The sequence below is a fragment of the Neoarius graeffei genome, chromosome 20 (assembly GCF_027579695.1).
Source record: "Neoarius graeffei isolate fNeoGra1 chromosome 20, fNeoGra1.pri, whole genome shotgun sequence".
Taxonomy (NCBI): Eukaryota; Metazoa; Chordata; class Actinopteri; order Siluriformes; family Ariidae; genus Neoarius; species Neoarius graeffei.
Window position 1 is genome coordinate 4954612 of NC_083588.1, and position 22500 is coordinate 4977111.

General features: G+C 42.5%; 1 protein-coding gene across 5 annotated transcripts in view; it reads right to left on the reverse strand.

The window, feature by feature from the left end:
- The window catches only part of LOC132868290 (transcription factor COE3), a 122912-nt gene that overhangs the window by 87510 nt on the left and 12902 nt on the right, over window positions 1-22500 (reverse strand). For all 5 annotated transcript variants that reach the window (XM_060901152.1, XM_060901153.1, XM_060901151.1 and 2 more), the window contains exons 3-6: window positions 19865-19928; window positions 17747-17802; window positions 16059-16132; window positions 12113-12181 (exon numbers count right to left, since the gene is read on the reverse strand). In XM_060901152.1, coding sequence (XP_060757135.1) covers window positions 12113-12181; window positions 16059-16132; window positions 17747-17802; window positions 19865-19928 — 263 coding nt within the window. The remainder of the gene's footprint in view (window positions 1-12112; window positions 12182-16058; window positions 16133-17746; window positions 17803-19864; window positions 19929-22500) is intronic.

Sequence of the window (22500 nt, forward strand, 5' to 3'; positions counted from 1 at the left end):
TCACGATCAAACCTAACCCACGTTTTCGCACAAATTCTATACATCCTGATGTTTAGTAACGGATGAGGAATTTTTTCATCATACTACGATCTCATGAACAATTATTTTCATCATAAGCAGACATCGAATCGTCATCCAGCGCCACAACAAAAACAAAAGTACATATCAGTAAGGATTAACACACTCGGTGTTGTGCTGTTCCAGGAAAATAATCAACAACAAGCAGTCGTGAAGCCCTTGACATCAAGCTGAGTTCCTCTTTTCCTCACAACAACAAATAACCCTGTGTCCGAAATCGCTCACTCGTTCACTACTCCCTACTCACTATATAGGGAATTAGTACAGTGGTGCTTGAAAGTTTGTGAACCCTTTAGAATTTTCTATATTTCTGCATAAATATGACCTAAAACATCATCAGATTTTCACACAAGTCCTAAAAGTAGATAAAGAGAACCCAGATAAACAAACGAGACAAAAATATTATACTTGGTCATTTATTTATTGAGGAAAATGATCCAATATTACATATCTGTGAGTAGCAAAAGTACGTGAACCTTTGCTTTCAGTATCTGGTGTGACCCCCTTGTGCAGCAATAACTGCAACTAAATATTTCCGGTAACTGTTGATTAGTCCTGCACACCGGCTTGGAGGAATTTTAGCCCGTTCCTCTGTACAGAACAGCTTCAACTCTGGGATGTTGGTGGGTTTCCTCACATGAACTACTCGCTTCAGGTCCTTCCACAACATTTCCATTGGATTAAGGTCAGGACTTTGACTTGGCCATTCCAAAACATTAACTTTATTCTTCTTTAACCATTCTTTGGTAGAACGACTTGTGTGCTTAGGGTTGTTGTCTTGCTGCATGACCCACCTTCTCTTGAGATTCAGTTCATGGACAGATGTCCTGACATTTTCCTTTCGAATTCGCTGGTATAATTCAGAATTCATTGTTCCATCAATGATGGTAAGCCGTCCTGGCCCAGATGCAGCAAAACAGGCCCAAACCATGATACTACCACCACCATGTTTCACAGATGAGATATGGTTCTTATGCTGGAATGCAGTGTTTTCCTTTCTCCAAACATAACGCTTCTCATTTAAACCAAAAAGTTCTATTTTGGTCTCATCCGTTCACAAAACATTTTTCCAATAGCCTTCTGGCTTGTCCATGTGATCTTTAGCAAACTGCAGATGAGCAGCAATGTTCTTTTTGGAGAGCAGTGGCTTTCTCCTTGCAACCCTGCCATGCACACCATTGTTGTTCAGTGTTCTCCTGATGGTGGACTCATGAACATTAACATTGGCTAATGTGAGAGAGGCCTTCAGTTGCTTAGAAGTTACCCTGGGGTCCTTTGTGACCTCGCTGACTATTACACGCCTTGCTCTTGGAGTGATCTTTGTTGGTTGACCACTCCTGGGGAGGGTAACAATGGTCTTGAATTTCCTCCATTTGTACACAATCTGTCTGACTGTGGATTGGTGGAGTCCAAACTCTTTAGAGATGGTTTTGTAACCTTTTCCAGCCTGATGAGCATCAACAACGCTTTTTCTGAGGTCCTCAGAAATCTCCTTTGTTCGTGCCATGATACACTTCCACAAACATGTGTTGTGAAGATCAGACTTTGATAGATTCCTGTTCTTTAAATAAAACAGGGTGCCCACTCACACCTGATTGTCATCCCGTTGATTGAAAACACCTGACTCTAATTTCACCTTCAAATTAACTGCTAATCCTAGAGGTTCACATACTTTTGCCACTCACAGATATGTAATATTGGATCATTTTCCTCAATAAATAAATGACCAAGTATAATATTTTTGTCTCATTTGTTTAAGTGGGTTCTCTTTATCTACTTTGAGGACTTGTGTGAAAATCTGATGATGTTTTAGGTCATATTTATGCAGAAATATAGAAAATTCTAAAGGGTTCACAAACTTTCAAGCACCACTGTATATAGAGGACTATACAGTGAGCTGATTAGTAAAATGAAAAACCGCTTTCAGACACTAGTCCGTCGCGCTGGTATTTACGTCATTACTGTCGCACAATTAAAACGTGCCAGATCAGTCGGCTGGTGGGTTTTCAAAATAATAAATACATGCGTGTGTTTTTGTGATAAATCCATATTATACTGAGCGCATTTCCTACATTAATCAATACAAAGTACCTGCATCTTTCAGTTCTTTTAAATCAAGGCTGAATACTTTCTTCTTTGCCGCTGCCTTTTATTAAATCACATTTGAGACTTTTATCTTGATTTCTTTCAGCGCGACCACAATGCATGATGGGAAATATTGCTTTGGTTAGTGACCATTATTGTACACTACTTTTTGTGATGCAATGTGGGATACTTTGAGTGCACTATATAGGGTGTAAATAACCCTCACGAAGGTTTTGGTTCCTCTGACACCACAACAACAACTTCCTGATTGATTTTATTTACAAAGGAATGACATTTTGTCTGTTTATAGTTACATTTGATGTCACAAATGTCACAAGGAAGGTTTCTTGGCAATGTCAGAAAAATTAATGTTCCCGCTGATGCTCGAGACTCCTTCCATACGTGTTTAATCAACATCTCGTTACTGGTATACTTTCGTGTCTAATCTGGATGTGAGGCGTCCAACCTGTTGACCAGCCATCGCGATAGAAATGGTCATGTCTGAGAACGAGTGCATGAACCTGTGATTTGCCTTCAACCGGAACTACGTTCAGCTGCTGTAAAAGAAAACTAATCAACACTTTCTGTCCAATCAGAATCAAGAAATCAAACTTTTTACAATTGATCAAAAATAAAAATTCGGTAAGTTGAGCTATTTTTCGGTAAATCGAGTTATATTATTTTCAAAAATATTTGGACTTTTTTGCATGAAAAAATGTCCGGTGTGAAACGCGGTTTCTTGACATTTACAGTGTAAACGAATCTGCCATGAAGGTGTTTGCAGTGGAGAAACTCGAATCCAGATGTTTTCCATCAGCCGTGGAAGTGTTTCTGTTCCAGTTAAGTTCGGATTTGGGTTAACCTTCTGCATGCGTGCGTGCGTGCGTGCGTGTGTGTGTGTGTGTGTGTGTGTGTGTGTGTGAAGGTGCCTGCGGTTCTGCGGGTTTCTATTTGCAGGCCTGCTTTGTGTAGCGTTGTGTGTAGCGAGAGCCGGTGTGAAACAGGAGAGGGCCTACACGGCAAACATCGGCTGAAATATTTCCCTTCTCTCATCCCTCAAGGTCGTCTCTGCTTTACACACACACACACACACACACACACACAAATTCCCTTGCTAGGTGTGTGCTTGTGGCTGTGTGTATCAGATACGCTCCAGCACTGCTTAGCTTTGGGCTCGTAGAATTAATAATCAAGACTGCAACCAGTATTCTCCAAAAAAAGGTTTATTTTTTTATATAAAATTCAAACAACTGACAGAGATTTGATGAAATTTTTGAGATTTTAAGTCAGAAAATGTACTGTATAATTGTGCGTGATGAGGCGTATTTATTCTGGATTTAATATCCCGTGTTCTTGGCTCCTTTTGCTCCCAAATTTCTCCCAATGAGGATCTATAAAGTAGAAATAAAATGAACGTTTCGCATTTTCTTCCTGAAAGTCAGTTTTGTATCGTGTTCCTAAGGATTCATGATTGTTGCGTTTTTAAGTCTGTAAAAGTGTGTTTTGGTGCTAAAACAGCTCAATACATTCGAGGTTAATGACAGGTGACCGATTCAGGATGAGTACGCTCCATGTCTCTCTGGCGTCTGGCCTCATTTCACACACACCTGTCACCGTGGCCTGTCCTGCCTTTTCCACACACCGATGCTGTATCGTCGAAAAATAGTCCCAGATCACACACCTGCCCCCTCTCTCTCTCTCTCTCTTTCACACACACACACACACACACACACACACACACACACACACACACACACACACACACACACACGTACTCACCCAAACACAGCTTTAACACACTTGAACAATCGATCAATAATGTCTTATATGCAGAGGAATTTATCTGTTCAATAAAAATGCCAAGCTTGTAACTTTTGCTATAAAAACAATTCTTACATGCTGGGAAATTTTAACAGGACATCACTCCTCACATAAATGAAAAGAAAATCTCACACTCACACACACGAAGAGATGCCCGACGCAGACTATGCAGCCATAATATGACCTGTTACAAAGAACATAAATCCAGACTCACAACATAAATCAACTATATTGCAAAGTGTAAAGGACACACAACACATACAAGAAGTGTTAAACCATGATCTGCACAGTGTCTTCGGTTTCAGCTACACGTTTTGGAAACATTCACATCAACAAGTCAAGAGTTTTTGACACTTTTCACTTTCCAGAAAATAATCTGATTAAAATTATTGTGACTTAAATCGAGCAAATTATTCCAAAACATCTCTATAATCGGTGGCACGGTGGTGTAGTGGTTAGTGCTGTCGCCTCACAGCAAGAAGGTCCGGGTTCGAGCCCCGTGGCCGGCGAGGGCCTTTCTGTGCGGAGTTTGCATGTTCTCCCCGTGTCCGCGTGGGTTTCCTCCGGGTGCTCCGGTTTCCCCCACAGTCCAAAGACATGCAGGTTAGGTTAACTGGTGACTCTAAATTGAGCGTAGGTGTGAATGTGAGTGTGAATGGTTGTCTGTGTCTATGTGTCAGCCCTGTGATGACCTGGCGACTTGTCCAGGGTGTACCCCGCCTCTCGCCCGTAGTCAGCTGGGATAGGCTCCAGCTTGCCTGCGACCCTGTAGAACAGGATAAAGCGGCTACAGATAATGAGATGAGATGAGATATCTATAATCTACATGCATACAGTAATCTGTCTTGTTCTACCTGATAGCACATTTTGATCCTTTTTGATTTCCACACAACAATCTGTCTTCCAAGCATCACGTCATTAATTTTACCTGACAGCACAGGTTGACCTTTTTCGATTCCCAAAGTGTCCCATATTAAAAAGTCATTCTGTGACTTCAGTAAATTATTCCAAATATTTCAATAATCCCTTCACATCCTGTCTCTTGTTTTTGCTCACAGCAGATTTGTGACCCTTTTCGATTTCCACAAAATGTCCCCGATGAAACAGACTCTCTGTGCAAAATGCTTCTCTTGTTTTTTTTGGGTTTTTTTTTTTTTTTGAGGTTTTATTTTAACCTGCTAATCACATCGAAACTGGATTATTTTTGGAATTTCAGTTGAGAAATTTTTTCAAATGAATTTCAGATTTAACGTACTGACATACACTCATATTTTGCGCTGATTTTTCGATGGTATTTCGCGCTAATCTTTCCATTTTCATGATCTTCCTGTGTGGAATAATTAAATAATTAAATAATGATTGAATCATTAAAATTTGCATGTGTGCTGTTAATACCGTAGGTGTGTGTGTGTGTGTGTGTGTGTGTGTGTGTGTGTGTGTGTGTGTGTGTGTGTGTGTGTGTGTGTGTTAGGAGTAAACTCTGCATCGTGTTGAGTGTTCACCTTGCAGGTGGTTGTGTATGTGTCTGCGTACAAGTGTTTCGCCCTGCAGGTGTGTGCGTATGTTTTAAGTTAACCCTGCAGATATTTTGTGTGTTATGTACAGTATGTGTGTGTGTGTGTGTGTGTGTGTGTGCGTGTGAGAGAGAGAGAGAGGGGTTAACCCTCAGGGCGTTGCTCTCATTATCAGCCCCTGTGGACTTTTCCCAGCAATAGTGCTCTATTGATCGAGCCTGGAGCGCATTGGTGCCAGCCAGATTAAGAGTATAGATTAGCAATAAAAGGAGGACATTACTCGGCAGCCGGGCTAAAATTGAAAAAAATGATGAGCTCCTGGAAGTGGGGATGAGTAAGACGAAGGAGAGGCGAAGTGGCGGCTTTGTGGAGGCGCGTTTCCATGGACATCAAGCACGTCGTGTGAATTTCTGAACACAAGGTCGTTAAAGAGCGCCGAAACGCATTGTCACGGAACCTCTGGAACACGTCGTCATCATGACATCATCATTACATCATCATTTTCTCAGAAAATTTACTCCACCGTGACGCTTTTAAACGTGAAAATATTCAATGCTTATAATTCTTAATCATTATAGCACAATTTTGAAGTTTAGTTTTTTTTGTGGCAATTTGAATGAATATATTCGTAAGTCAGAAAACATTTGGAAAATCATCAACAATGGGGTGGTGTACATGAAGACTCTGTTTTTTCCTCTCTTGAAAAAAAAACAGTTTGTCTTTTTCCCGAGAAAATCACAACACTCCTGATTGTTATAAAGTGCTGACACTGGAGACTCCTTCCATAAATATTAAATAAACAACTCCATGTTTTATATTATTAGTCTGAGATAATGTCGAGTATCCGATAACGATCTTAATAGAATGGAAATTACAGCCAGCACGACTGCCAGATCTGCTGTTATAGAAAATAAATCAACACCTTCTGACCAATCAGAATCGAGAATGGGTCTAAAAATGGCTGCTGGACTGGATCTTGTGTGAAGCCATCTTCTGTAATTTTTTTACCCTTTCTCCCGATTTTGTTTTTCTGTAACAGCCTGCTTTAACACTTTAAACAGTCCTGAGACCTGGACTGCACCATTTCTATCTCAAGCACCTGATATCTCCAGAAACGACGCAGTGTGTTGGAAAGGATGTGTGAGAATGCCCTCAAATGAGAACGCCGAGTCTCAGAAGGATAGGGAAATGGCTACCTTGTGAAACCAGTGTTGTTATTTTGTCTGGAGCCTGACAATAAAATGTACTCGCTTCCATAATGGATTCTTTTAATAATCCTCACAGTAGGGTTTAATATCTGGACGGTATCAAGAGCATCTTGGAAAGAGCACCTGAAATCTGTGGCACTTTCCTTGCGACTGTCCAATGGTTGGACATGTTGGCTTGAAAAGTGAACCTGCTGCAAGTTAAATAATTCAAGCAAAAAAACAGAATCTACCTCCATCATCCCAGACACAACCAGTCAGCCAAGACACGTCCGATGTTTCCTTGATGAGATTTACACGAGAAGCTAATGTAGCTAATGTTGCCATGGAAAGTGAGTCTACAGTACATCGTTAAATCGCTTGCCATGCTCTCGCTCAAAGTGCTTCTGTTTTTATTTATACGTTTTTTCATTTCTGGGGTGGAAAAAAAACATCAAAAATTTTTGATGATTCATTCCAATTCCTTCCACATCCAATTCACATCCATTCGGATGCATATTCTCAGCCCTTGGAAACAAACTTTGGATATCATGCGACAGTAGATGCTACTTAACAGCAAAGACGGATCATTGGAATTGTTTAGCTTTCCAGAACAATAAGGCACGGAGCTGATGAGCGCCTGTGCTCATTCCAGCTCCAAAACTGGAGAAAAAAAAAACAAAGTGGGAATGGACAAAGTCTCATTTGTGTCATTTTGCCATTTTGCGAAGCTCCTGTTGATGAATCTCAACTGCTTTTGGCTGTTGTCGGAATCAGTCAAGCCTTTGTAACTTCCTGTTTTCAAACAAAATACGTCGACATACTGTATGGAGGGGTGGCACGGTGGTGTAGTGGTTAGCGCTGTCGCCTCACAGCAAGAAGGTTCTGGGTTTGAGCCCAGTGGCCAACGAGGGCCTTTCTGTGTGGAGTTTGCATGTTCTCCCCGTGTCCGCGTGGGTTTCCTCCAGGTGCTCCGGTTTCCCCCACAGTCCAAAGACATGCAGGTTAGGCTAATTGGTGGCTCTAAATTGACCGTAGGTATGAATGATTGATTGTCTCTATGTGTCAGCCCTGCGATGACCTGGCGATTTGTCCAGGGTGCACCCCGCCTCTCACCCATAGTCAGCTGGGATAGGCTCCAGCTTACCCACAAGCCTGCACAGGATAAGCGGCTACAGATAATGGATGGATGGATGGATGGATGGATGGATGGATGGATACTGTACAGAATCAAGTCAAGCCATTTCATGGGCATTTTATATTGTGTCGAGTTCTTCACGATCTCAAACACAATTAATGTTTTGGATTATGATACTGTATGATACACTGATATCTACAAAAATGTTATCGTCAAGCTAAAATCAGTCGTAGATCCACCCACCACACACTTTGCATCAAACCGGTAAAAGGCGTGGCCTCATTTTTCGAGCTGTAAAATAATAACAGTAAGAATAAAATTGCTCTGATATGATGCTGTTTATGTCCAAATAACGTCTTGAGGCAAATGTGGACCGATTCAGACACGCACGATGCTAAACTCATAGCCACAGACTTCCTTTACTTCATCTCAACATTCACTAAACACGTACTGACAACAAACACGCCTTGGCTGAGTAACTGAACTATATATTTGGACTACATCTGTGCATTGTTTAAAATTTAATCATATTCTCAGCCCAGGTTTGCCCCATTCTCTATAAACATTAAGAAAATGGAGGAGGGTATGAGGTCGTAATTAGACAGAGCCCCCCACCCTGTATATACACTGCCAGTCCTGGAGAATTTATAGCCCCACTAGGGGAGCTTGCTGGGCGATCTAATTGCAATATTAGCTTGTAATAACACCTGTTTTCAAGGCAGGCGATAGATCACTGGCGCCACGGGTCCTTTCTGCTTGCCTCAGCGCGAACGGCTGAGCGTTTCCAGCATTCAGACTTGTCGCGAAGGCTCCCATCGAATGACCTTCGACCTCGTCGACCGGCACTTGACCCCGTTCGGGCGCCAGATCTGACGCCAGAGGAGCAGGAGGCGCGGGGAACGATTCGTTCGTCATAATTAGTTCTACCTTATTTCCCAGGATGGCTAAATCAATGATCTGAGGCATTCTGTTTATCAGAAATCCCGCCATCGTTCAGACTGAATAAGGGGACATACTGCTCCTGTTGCAGCACAGAAAGAAAAGAGTAGAGGAAAAGACAGAGAAGGAATCCGAGCTCGTGCAAAATCGATCAGGATATTTTTTAGCCACGAAGATAAATAAAAGAAAAGTTATAATTATACAACTAATGCAGCAGCCTTGTAAACATCATCATTGGAATAGCATTGAAATTTTGGAGCCTTAATTGCGAACTAAGACCAAACATTAGCAACTGGATGAAAAGAAACAAACTGGGACAGCGAGGCACTTTAAATTAACTTATTTTCTCAAAATAGGTTATCATTTCTCAAGTCGCGTAACGAGTGGATTAGCTTGCTAACCAAATGAGGATTTTTTTTTTAATATTTATTTTTCTCTTGGGACTTCAAATCCAAGCCATTCAGCGTTCACATCCATAAAAAGATCCACAATGGATTACTCCGCTGTTATGACCAGCACAGTCTCACAAATGTTTTGGAGTTATTGGGGTTACCTTGGACACAACTACATATAAAATAGAATATCATAGAACACGTTAAAATTTGTATCAATTTCTGACGAGAAAAACTGAACCTGTGAAAGAATATTCTGCTGAGCCTTGTTTTGCGACAAGTTTGTTGTCTTATCTTTATTGTAAAAATGTCAACACAGCACAACCCCACCCTCTCAACTTACACTTAACGCCTAGTTATTATACCCCCACTCCGGGGGGGGGGGGATACTGGTTTACCTCTGTCCATCCATCCGTCCGTATCTCTGTCTATCTGAAACACCCTTTTTCTCAGCAACCACAAATCATAGCCACTTGGGACCAAATTTCAGCTTGGGGTTCTATACCGTGTATACTGTTTTCAGATATGCCACACATCAACTTCCTGTTTACCGACTGAATGTATTTACAAAACATATTTCATGGATTTACAAAATTTTCTGAACACTTTTCTCAGCAACTACAAATCACAACTGCTTGATATTTGGTACCAAGCTTCAGCTTGGGGTTCTATACTATGTATACCATTTTCAGGTCTGTCCCACATGGACTTCCTGTTTACCAACTGAATGTATGAACGAAATATATTTTGTGGATTTACAAAATTTTCGTCACACTTTTCTCAGCAACTACAAATCACAACTGCTTGATATTTGGGACCGAGCTTCAGCTTTGGGTTCTATACCATGTATACTGTTTTCAGGTCTGTCACATATCGACGTCCTGTTTACCAACTGAATGTATTTACAAAACATATAGGGTGGATTTACAAAATTTTCGTAACACTTTTCTCAGCGACTACAAATCACAACTGCTTGATATTTGGGACCAAGCTTCAGCTTGGGGTTCTTTACCATGTATACCATTTTCAGGTCTGTCGCACATCAACTTCCTGTTTACCGGCTGAATGTATTTATGAAACATATAGCGTGGATTTTGATGCTATTTCAAGAAGCAAAATGCTATTTCAAAATGACAGTTTACCAGGATGCTGTTTGAAATCCCTGGGGAGAGACGCTGCTCTTTACTTACTTGTTTCAGGGTTCATTATTTGTTGAAGTCAACATTCATAATAAGTGTCCTATTCCTTTGATTGCTTGCATTCTGATATAAGCGAGAGCGGAGGGATACGTAAGTGAGCAGTAGCTCACAGTTGATCTTGCTATTCATTTTGAAGCATATTATTTGGTAATTACGATGAATTATTGGGGAGCGACATTGTAACTCATAGCTAAGGTATATAATTTGGCACTATATAGGAACATCTAACGTTTTTATTACTATTGCTATTATTTATATTGTAAGTTTTAACAGTTGCTATTTGTGTCTTTTAGGCATGTCAGGTGTGTGAGATATGTATGCGTTCATGCAAACATGTATGCGTGTGCGCATACATGAACGGCCGTATGTGTGTATGCGTAATTATGAGGCGTGAGGCCGCATAACCTGACGGCAGATGTTGATTTACGGAGCTGGGCGAAGGTGGTGCCAGCAGCATGCACTATTGTGTGTGTGTGTGTGTGTGTGTGTGTGTGTGTGTGTGTGTGTGTGTGTGTGTGTGTGTGTGTGTGTTGAGAATGAATGGCTCCCATTAAGGCTTTTACAGTGACGAGCAGTGCCGCTGATTTGCATGGCAAGCCAGAGGCCTCGCTTCGTGTCCAGCTGATTTATCTGTTGGTTTAAGGAGGCCATAAATACTGGTGCTCTTAATAGGGCACTGAAATGCAGTCGTACGCGTCGGTCCGCCTTAAATCAGAACCATCCACTGTCACCGGTAAACACTTTCGGAATGGGTTTGGTCAGTGTAATGAGGAGCTCAGACGTGCCAGACACACACACATATACACACAATAGGCTATAAGGTATCCAGTGTAACTGGCCCTGAGGGAGACATTCAAGGCAGCCGCGTCCGCCTCATTGCAAAGACATGAAAGATACACACTCTCTCTTTTACACCATCTCGTTGTGTTTTTCTGCCCTTTTTGATTGCCTGTCCTCTCTCATGTTTCTTTGTATAACAGAGTGCGATGCTCGACTTCTACACTTGAGAGGAAAGAGCTGACATCATATCGTCACACCAATCTACACATGTCTATTGGTATGTCCACATATATGTGTTTCCATATGTGTGTGTGCATGTGTGTGTGTGTGTGTGTGTGTGTGTGAGTGTGAGGGTGTGTAAAGGGAGAAGGAGGGTCACTCGTTCCTGACTGTCCACTGGACCTGCTCCAAGGCCACTCTAACGAGCCAGCATGGATTTGGTAATGACCCTTGTGCCCTAGGAGGACACACTCACTGCTGTCTTGTTTGGACACACACACACACACACCCTAATACTCGTACGCACACCCTCACACACACTCCGGCTCGGTCATTAAAGCAGCTCCCTTAAGAGAAATTTCGCAGGTAGGGACTTGGTAGTGTCAATCTGTGGAGCTCATCCGGGAGTTCATTTGAGAGTCACTTATAAATACGACCTCGTTCTGAAATGTCCGGGTGCCTGCCTGCATCCAAACAGATTGTGCTGATTTCATCATCGCAAAACTGTATTGCAGTATCCGTGTTTCACAAATTCAATACAGACAGATGTATGACTGTTGCAGCATGCAAAACAGACACGCTGATGAATACTTTATCTTGGAGTGAAGACGTCTTAAGCAACTGAGAGACTCGAGAAAAGGCCAGAAGCTGAGATCCTATAACGTTCATTCTCAAATCAAAATCATGTTCATACTTCATTGTTTCAGGTTCAAGGCGATTGTTCAAGCTGAATTCTGAGCACCTATAGGTAAGGCTCTCTTACCTGTCGATGATCACTGGATCTGACGGTGTCTCGTTTCGGTTCCCGCAGCTCTTTTTGTCGCAACACCGACTGAAATTAAAAAGAATTTATTCACAAAAACCATTGACATGTCCCTTGGAGTCATATTGAACATTATACTGAATATATATTACACTGTATGCATATAGCAAGTCAATGAAACAGTATCTACTAGGGGGAGGCGATATTTATTTTCCAAACATGTCTGAATAAAGAAAACCATTTTTCAAACAGCACTGCAGTTTTTTTTTTTCATTTCCCAAGATCATTTTTTGATATCATCCATCTTCAGAATTCAAGCTCGTCTTAAAATGCTAGCGACTTAACTTTAATGTAAACTCGTTTCAGAAATTTGGATGAAGTTCCAATTTCCATCATACAAAAAGCTATGAGCACTCAACCAAGCTGTTTTCCGTTTGTAGGAAATCTTTCTCGTTCATTAACTTCCTGACCATAATCATAAACATACACAGATACTTGATATGGTAATTAATATGATAGATTTGTGGTCTTAATACTGAACTTTGAGGTACGCCTATTAGATGGATGCTCAATGGTGGTGTTTTCAATATTGTTCATGTCAAATTTTTCAGATTATATATCTTTAGATCTTTTATAAAGGCAAGAATGTGGCTGAATAATGGCCAAGGCGAGTCTCTCGCTCTCTCACTCTCGCGCTCTCTTTCAATCTGGCTCCTGCTTGCGAGGTTGCCCTCTCTCTCTCCTCTTTCTTTCTGTCTCTCCTCTCCAGCTGGGCTGGGCTCATGCCAAGGTCACTCAGCCAGCCTCTGACAGTTTGGACAGCGCCCAGAGACGTCCTGGTGCAGCGGCCGCGTCCCAAACGCCCCTCACTGACGCTGCCATCACCCCTGCCCTTGCCTGTGCCCTCGCCCCGGGGCTGGCACCTCATCTGGTGGCATGTGGCTCTCCTAAATACAACCACCATTCCCCTCCAAATTAAAAAAAAGACTCATTGTTGGTGAGCCAAATTGGCACTGTCGCTTCTGCACCCCACTGGAAAAGTGGTCTAGCCCTCATTCCAGTTCAGTTTATTGTCATTAATTATAAATTATAGTGCTCTATGTGACACTATTGTGTGCAATTGTTGTGCAAAAGAAACACAAGCTTGATGTTCTTTATTAACATATAATTGTGGAACTGTAATTGTGTAATGCCCGAACAATAAACAAAACAAGATGAAATAAATTAGTACAGAATTTCCCTTCTCACTGTTATGAGATAATTTGACAATGCAAAATAATGTCTTTATGAATCATTTATCACATTGTTTGATCTATGAAAAAAAACACCAACAACAGGCGTTGTTTTTTCCTTCTCCTTGTGTATGTGTGACTGTTGCCATAGAGCAGTGTCACCATAATTTATTCCCTGAGCTACTTGGACCCATTAGCAAAGTTCCAGGAGACCAATTAGCATTGGAGGCCCAATGGTGCGGCTGTGGTGACAACCTCCTCAAACTGAGAAAGAAGTGTTATAAACAAACTGGACCCCAAGAGCACCAGGCTGTTCCTTTGGGACACCAGTGGCCCCTCACACACCAAAACAAACCCTGGCAGAACGTTTGTAATACCACCTTAATGGCGATCCCAGTGGGGGTACATGGTGGCTAGTGTTGGTCCTGTTAATGACTCTGACCCAAAGTCCACAAAACAAACGCAGGTCTGGCATCAAGCCTTCAGCCGAGAAGAGCCAAGAAGACAAGATGCAAACTCAACTCAGAGCAAAGAGGAACTAATGTCCCCCCGGTACCTTTATGATAGGTCAACTATGCCTTCCCTTGGCTGGGTCACCTGGTAGCTGATTTACTTAAGAAATGAAGGAGATCAGTTTAAAGCACAAGGGTAAGCTTCAATAAAACCAGGCTTCTGATAGTCTTGGGGAAGCCAGAGGACGAGCATCAGAGAGAAGCAGAGATATGGAGGGACACAGGAAGCCTGTAAAGATACTGAGAGAAGGAGGGTGTCAATAGAGGGCTTGTTTTCAAAGGGCAAGTACTGTAATTGCCCAGGGTGGATGGAAAGCATAGCCACTTGGCTACGTGGCTGCCTGGCAGTCGTTTCTCATCCATCCTGGCTGCCCAGCATCGTCCTTCCATCCTCCAACTCCCTCCCTCTGTGCTCATGCATTGGGCTCTCGACGCTGCTCGGTGCCAGCTAACCCTCCGCCATGCCTCATTTGGCAATTTCAGGGTGCCAGTTTCAAGCAGTGAGAATAGCTGGTGAAGACCTTGGACATCTCCAGCCAGCGGAAGCCTGATCCCATGACAAATCACTTCTTGCCTTTTGAAAACCATCACGGCTCATTATTTAGTCTTGTGGCTACACTGCTGTCATAGTCGGTCTGTAATTCAGAGACTCTAATTAATCAGTCAAAATTGATCTCTTAGCTTAATTGCGTTGCACCCACTCACTTCCAAGAAGGACAAAAATAAATAAAAGTTGACACTCTTCATCGATATCAAAAGATGTCAGGCCAGGATGAGATTTACTTATGTTTATTTTAGCCATATTTTGCGAGGATATTTGTGTATATATGTGTCGATAGGTGAAGCAGACTTCATGAGGGACCTGAGAAAGAGTGCTTTCACCCAGGAGAGAGAGAAAGAGAGAGAGAGAGAGAGAGAGAGAGAGAGAGGCAGGGGAAGCAGGTCTCATCTCCCTCTCATTAGCGAATGGAAACACACCATTCATCAGGGGATGGCTGCTAATAATCACACTCAATCACGTAATGACCGCCTCAAAGTGAGCTGTCATTATGGAAATGGATCCTGTATCAAAATCATCTTGGAGGAGAGAAGCAGGTTCCATCAAGAGAAAGAAAAAAAAGCGCCGCCGAGAATTTCAGTGCTTCGAGGTTCATAATAACAGGTTATTTTGGCTGCTAAGCAGAGAAATCCATTTTAAAAAGAGAGACAGTAGTGAGATTTATGCTAAGTAATTTCGGGAGGGCGGCTGAGAGAGTCGAGCAATGAAAAGATTAGTGACATCTCAATCTCGATTATGGCTTTTACATACAGTACCAGGATCATATTTAATTCCGAGGCAAATTTTTCGCCCGGTCTTTGTGATGGAAATTGTTCTCGAGTTGGCCCAAGTCCAACAGAATGGTTACGCTCACTTCCATATCTCCTGCCTGAGTACATTATATGGCCATTAAATATCCAATGTACAGAGTCTATTAACTTACTAACACATGTACACGATATGTCAATTGATCTCAAACTGGAGCTATTAAGCCGACCACTGTAAACACACTCCAGTGAGTGTTAGCTTCAGTGATGTTGCATGACCATCCAAATTCTGATCCGGAATATCGTCAAAAGAAGCCCACTTCCTTTCCTGCAGGGCCCTTGTATAGTAATGAAGACCCGTCCAAGGATTCCTGAGCGCCCCATCATTTCCTCTATTGCATTATTAACAGGGCCCTCAAGCCCTCGACCCTCATTCCTGGGTCACTACCCAGCCAGGTTCCAAACATCTGAGCCCCTTAACGTCCAGGACCCAGACACCCGCTGAATTCACCAACAGATACACCCCCTGACCCCCACTGGGCATTCGGCATGAACAAGCCCCCGCTGGTCAGGCCTCCAGCCAACAGAGCTCATAATTACACGGTATTAAAGCCGATAGGTGCTCTGTAATGAGGGAAGCCCTGTCGAAGCGCACAGTGGAGAGCGGCACATTTACATCGGTCTGAATACCAAACTTAAAGGTGCACCCATGAGGAGGTGCATTCTAAAGCCTGATTAATGTTTCAGTGTTCCACAACCAAACTAGATATAAATACATTTGTGCTGATGATGCAAAGTCAAACTTTTAAAAAGCAATAAGGAAAACAGGCTTACAAAAAAGAAAGACAAATGAAATGGCATTAAAGTTGAAAAAAAAAAACTCTTGGCTGAACCAACCTGCACATGATCTCATGGGTAAGAAGGACACGGCACATCTCTGGGTTTTTATCCTGGCCCTCATAAATGATTGGCTGTGAAAGAGAAAAGGCTTCATTTTTATTTCTGTTCATACAAAATTCTGACCCTTTTAAGCTAAAATTCACAATCGTTCAAATCACTTTATATAGCGAATATTATCATCTGAAAATGACGACACAAGTCGACAACACGAGAGCTGACAGTAGGTCATTAGTCACATTTTTTGTGGTGCACAGCATGCTGTAAAATGTAACATATGCTAAAGGGTAACTCTGGTCATTAATATGTCGGCATATGGAGAGATCCAGAAGGTCTACAATTGGACGCGTTCTCCAAGGCATCCATCACGGAGCCGATGTTGCTGGTGTGTATGACGGATTATTAGTGTACGCTGTATCCCACTCTCAGCCCAACACACACCCATAATCCACCTTACAACATCCCCAATTTCACTCGCCTTTGGTCAGTCGACCCAATGCCTTGGGGGACAATACTTTCAGGATAACGACCACTTTTACATTATTGATCTCTCTCGGTTTCTTGATGCCGTCCGTGTAGGTCCTCTGCCTCTTTATTAACATCCACCCAGTTCGAGAAAGGGGAGGGGATTTTGGAGAGGGGGGAACAGGTCGATATTTGTATATCATACTTGATTCATGTCTCTGGCGCCAAAGTGGTCCATGATATCATTATGGTTCCATTACTATATGTTGGCATTATCGACTTTGTGGCCTCAACGTCTCTTAAAGACAGTGATTAGGAACAAACATTTTACATTCAGATCAGCAGAGATGAGTGTATTTACACTAAGCGTAGTGAAAGCGGGCTCCCTCTTTCCTTTCATATCTATCATTCATAACAAATGACAAATCAAGACAGCAGGACTACAGTCAATCAATATCTACACCTCATGCTTTCATAACTTGCTGCTGCATATGTGTGTGCGCGCGCGTGTGTGTGTGTGTGTGTGTGTGTGTGTGTGTGTGTGTGTGTGTGTGTTACAGAAAGCAGAAGGGAAGGGATTTGACAGCTGTGCATGGCTGCAGATCTCTTTTGTTGTGCTGGGGATGATAGTCTCCAGTGTGCCGCCTCTGCAGATACATTAAGGCCTATTGATTGGTCTCCGGGGCTGACGCTTTTGTCGAGGACCTGCTTGCCGTATTGATCCGATGTAGCCTGACACGCCATGACAACGAGCGCCGGTGAGCCAATGAGACATGAGGGGGTGGGACGAAAATTAGGGTCCATTTCACTAGAGAATGAAGAGGGATGGAGTGGAATCCAGTCTCAAGTGAATGAGACTGTGTTTAGTACAGACTTGAGTTTATAAAGACTTCTGCGCGTTTGTGTAACCACTCCAGGGAACTCGAAGGCTGTAAAAGTGAGTTACAGGAAATGAGGAAGAGCACTGCCTGGAAATCAAGAACAGGAAAATCTCCTCGTGAAGTGACACTGTGCCAAAACTTGTAAACAGTTATGGTTAAGTCTGAAAATTGAGTTAGCATTTGACCGAGTGTTCAGCGTTCACGGCTGAGGTTCTGATGACCTCAGTGTCTCGAGATAACAGCGAACGCTTGATGAGTTGTGCTATAGTAACCGAACGGAAAACCACACAACTCGTATAAACCAAAAGCTTTTATCAAAGTGATCTGAAAATCATGACTCACCTGTTTAGTCATGGAGTCTATCAGCCGTACATACAGGTCCTGCTCTGTCCTGATTCCTGTGAAATTCATCAAGAAATATATTTTTTGGTGAAACAATAATCGAAGTTTGAGGCTGTACAAGGGTCCACCTTTCATCCCTGTAAAATGACTCTACGCTCCATCCACCTTTCCAGACTAAAGCTGCAAAAGATATATGCTTGATGGTACCACCCCAGCAACAAGCAGAGGCACAGTTTAGCACCCTTTTATCCAAGAGTATACTCATTTTGAAGTGATGGAAGGTTGAGGTGAGAGTCAAGTTCCAAGTCAGAGAGTCTAATGATTCTCAGAACTCAAAAATTCACACAATAACTTTGAGAATGAGACGAAAAATGTTGACCCTTGGTTCAGTTTCAGATCCCTGGGGGTCTAGTCAGGTGCAAATCTGAAAGCCACTTGTCTGATACCATTTCAACCATGGATAAGTATCAGTACATGAGCCAAGATATGGAAGAGAGATATCTGAGACACAGTGAGGACTTTTCTGCCCCATTCTCAGAAGTAAATGCACAAAACTGCACTTTTTCTTCTCTCTGGGGTGGTACTGTCAAGGGTTCATCCTTTGTACCTTTCGTATGTTGGAATCTAAGTCCAATTACGTGTCTAAAATCTTTAAAGATATTCAAGTGACATGTCTCAACTAAACGTACATACGACGTACCTGTTTTTAAGAGGGCTTAAAAGGTTAAGGAGGAGTATGTTCGGTTTATCGTGAAAAATCATCCAGGGTCAATTACTACACCAAGTACATTGGTTTCTTTCTTCATAAACATCCAATATATCCAACTGGTTAAACATTTCAGTAACATGACTCAACATTCCCCTGCAAATTAAAATTCATTTCTTTAAAGTAAGCATTAGCAAATTAGCTCCTAATGGAACATTTCAGCCATTTCAGAAAAAAAAACAAATTTGCCATCGTATCCCACGTGGAGTGTGCAATGTTTTGTTCGTCATGCTGCTTCAGCTATTCATTAAGCCCCCAAACGCGCGCACACACACACACACACACACACACACACACTTAACGAATCCAAACAAGGAGCAGCGCTGCAGTTAATCAAATAAATTTATTATTTATAGCGTTCCTGTCTTAAACCTGCAAGAGACAGAACTCTCTCAGCCCCTTTCCATCTCTCTGTACACATCTATGGACAAAACTCCAGATCCATCTTTACTGCTACATTGAAAAGCAGGTGGATGGAGGTGGGTGAGGGGCAGAAAGGCATGCTGGGAAGGCGACCCGTGGGCTAATCTCTCAGCAGGATGGTGTCATTGACATTCACATCGAGTCTCGAGAATTATTTCCATTCACAAATAGAGCATGTATCGTCGTTTTGGTAATTAATGAATACTTATATTATTAAAAAAGAATGAAAGTACAAAAGATAGACGCTCTGCAGTGGTGTACCGAATACCATTCTGAAGTTAAAAAGGTACTCGAGAACAGAGGAAGGGGACAGATGTGAACAAAATCATCCCAGAATAAACAGATGGGATCCTCAATACTATTCCAGATGTGCAAAGAAACAAAGTTGGGCACAAAAAGCCTCAATCTACTCCCACTGTTTTATGACTTCGGTGATGAAGGAAATGTTTTAGCTTCTCAAGAAAGACCTTTAACGCAGAGAAAATCCAAAGCAATATGAGTGAAGGATGATGAAAATCATTTGGGAGAATTCAGACAATTAACTGGATCAATGTGTAAAATTACAAGAAAGACAGAAAATAAAAAGTAAGAAATCTTTAATAAATAAATAAATAGAACAAAAACAACAAAATAAATGCAAAGATAGATGAATAAATAAATTAAGGTGAAGCAGATGTGCAGACAGATTTCAAAAAGTTTTTTGTTGTTTTTTTAATAACATTGTCTAAATGTTCTCTGGAGCCCCCTAAAGGTCAAGGTGGGGATTTTTTTTTAGCTACTTTTGCGTTCCGTTGCAAGAAGGGTTCTGGTTTGGATGAGAGTCGACGCATTGCGACAGAACACCAAAGTCACCCAAAAAAATCCCCACCATGACTTGCAGGAGGCTCCATAATGTTTCTCTTGAACTGATAAGTTTGTTGGTTTCTTACCATTACTGTAGAGGAGCTGTAACCTGTAGTGGATGCCATTGTTGGTCTTTTCACCGTTATATTCCTGAAACAGGAGAAGAATCAAAGGGACAAAAAATATGTCAGAAGATGAAGATGAAAAAATTCTTTCAGATATATATATATATCCAGTCCTGTGCAAAAGTCTTCAGCCCCCTGATTTTTTTTCATACAAACTTTGTTGTAGATTTCTATTTTTTGACTTCTACATTATCGAGTCAGTATTTTAGAGTTCCAAATGTTCATTTTTTCCAGCACAAAATTAAATGTTACAGTAAAAAAAAAAAGTTGGTATCTGAGCAGCATATTACATAACAGAGCATTTTTCAGATTAAAAAATAAAACATAATGAAGGTGACTGGAAAAGTTTTGGTGTAAAATGAAGAAGCGAGTGTGTCAAAGTGTCCAGAAGAACTGTGGCTGGTTCTGCAAGATGTTCAGTAAAACCTACAGCTCATTTCCTTATAAAACTGCACTCACTGGACCTGAGACTAAAGCAAAGGGTCGTCTCACACCAAATGCTGGCTTTGTTTCATTTATTATGGCTTACTGATTACTGTTTATCATATTTTTTAATGTTGAAACATCTCATCTCATTATCTGTAGCCGCTTTATCCTGTTCTACAGGGTCGCAGGCAAGCTGGAGCCTATCCCAGCTGACTACGGGCGAAAGGCGGGGTACACCCTGGACAAGTCGCCAGGTCATCACAGGGCTGACACAGACACAGACAACCATTCACAGTCACATTCACACCTACGCTCAATTTAGAGTCACCAGTTAACCTAACCTGCATGTCTTTGGACTGTGGGGGAAACCGGAGCACCCGGAGGAAACCCACGCGGACACGGGGAGTGTTGAAACATTTCATTTCATTATTATTAAGCCATTTTTGGTCAACAGCATTTCTTTACATGTCCCGAAGACTTTTGCACAGAACTGTATCTCCACAACGTATTGCTTGAACATGGTTTAAACCATTTTAGCTCTGGGTGAACCCTCTGAATCTCAACCATGATACTGAGGAATACTTCTATGCTGAATAATTAAACATAAAGCTTAACATGCTTTTAGGGCGGCACGGTGGTGTAGTGGTTAGCGCTGTCGCCTCACAGCAAGAAGGTCCAGGTTCGAGCCCCGTGGCCGGCGAGGGCCTTTCTGTGCGGAGTTTGCATGTTCTCCCCGTGTCCGCGTGGGTTTCCTCCGGGTGCTCCGGTTTCCTCCACAGTCCAAAGACATGCAGGTTAGGTTAACTGGTGGCTCTAAACTGACCGTAGGTGTGAGTGTGAATGGTTGTCTGTGTCTATTGCCGCTTTTCCACTACAAACGCGGCTGAGTCGGGCTGAGCCGTGCCGTGCTGAGTCGAGCTGAGCGGGGCTGTTGGAGTTGCATTTCGACTACAACCGCGCTGAACCGTGCTGGCTGGAAGTGGGTGGACACATTGGGTGGAGTTAGCGAAAGTGGGTGGACGTCAGGTGATGTCGTTAAGCAGCGCAAACAGTGACATCAGTGAGCTTTTAAGCGGTAGTCTCACAACCCGAATAGTAAACAATAAACATGGAGTCGTTAGTGTTGCTGGTCTTGGTGCTGTGGCTTGTTGTCACCGACAACGCGGACAGATACTGGCAAGAGCGTATAGATGAGGCGAGGCGCATAAGGCTTCAGAAATTCTCGTAATTCGTAATTCTTCTCCTTCCGGGTTTGCGGTGTTTACAGATCCCAGCGCGCTCGCGGGGCGTGTGTGGGCATGTGAGGACACTCCTCCTCACCAATCAGTGCACAGGGGAGTGTCTGCTCACGCCCCCAGCCTCACTCAGCTCGCTTTGGCTCGCTTCAGCCCCACTCCAAAACGGTGCGAGTTTTAGGGGCTAAGCAGGGCTGAAGCGAGCTGAGTCGTGCTGGTTTTTGGTAGTCGAAACGCGAGCCGTGTCGGGCTGAAGTGAGCTGAAGCGAGCTGAAGTGAGCTGAAAAAGGGTAGTGGAAAAGGGCCATATGTGTCAGCCCTGTGATGACCTGGCGACTTGTCCAGGGTGTACCCTGCCTTTCGCCCGTAGTCAGCTGGGATAGGCTCCAGCTCGCCTGCGACCCTGTAGAACAGGATAAAGCGGCTAGAGATAATGAGATGAGATGAGATGTAGCTTTTACAGACTGAAACAAAACACAGCCTCCACAGCCTCTTGTTGATTTTTTTCATCCAGTTATTTTCCAGTTTTTGTGCCTTTGGATCTGTGTCTAGGAGTCCAAACCTTCAGCAATGTTTCTGCTCTTTGGGTAAGAAAGATGGCTTCGTTTGATTCTGACTGTCAAAAACAACGGAACGTTGGCCACATAGAGGCAGTTCGCACTCTTCTCCAAACACACAACCACCCTCACTTGGACTAATTGGCAAAAATCTTGGTTATATAACCGAAATCTATATATAACCACCTGGTACAGGTATAAAAACATGATACATGGTATGTCGAGGTCAGGGGTCGTTTTATTTACCCTTCCTGAGCTGAATAGAGAACTGACAACATGGCTTATTTCAAGAAAAGTTGGCAATGAAGACAGAATGTTCTTCAGTCATGTGACTTACTCATCGGTGTTCGAGGTAAAGAAAGTACCTCATACCTGATTC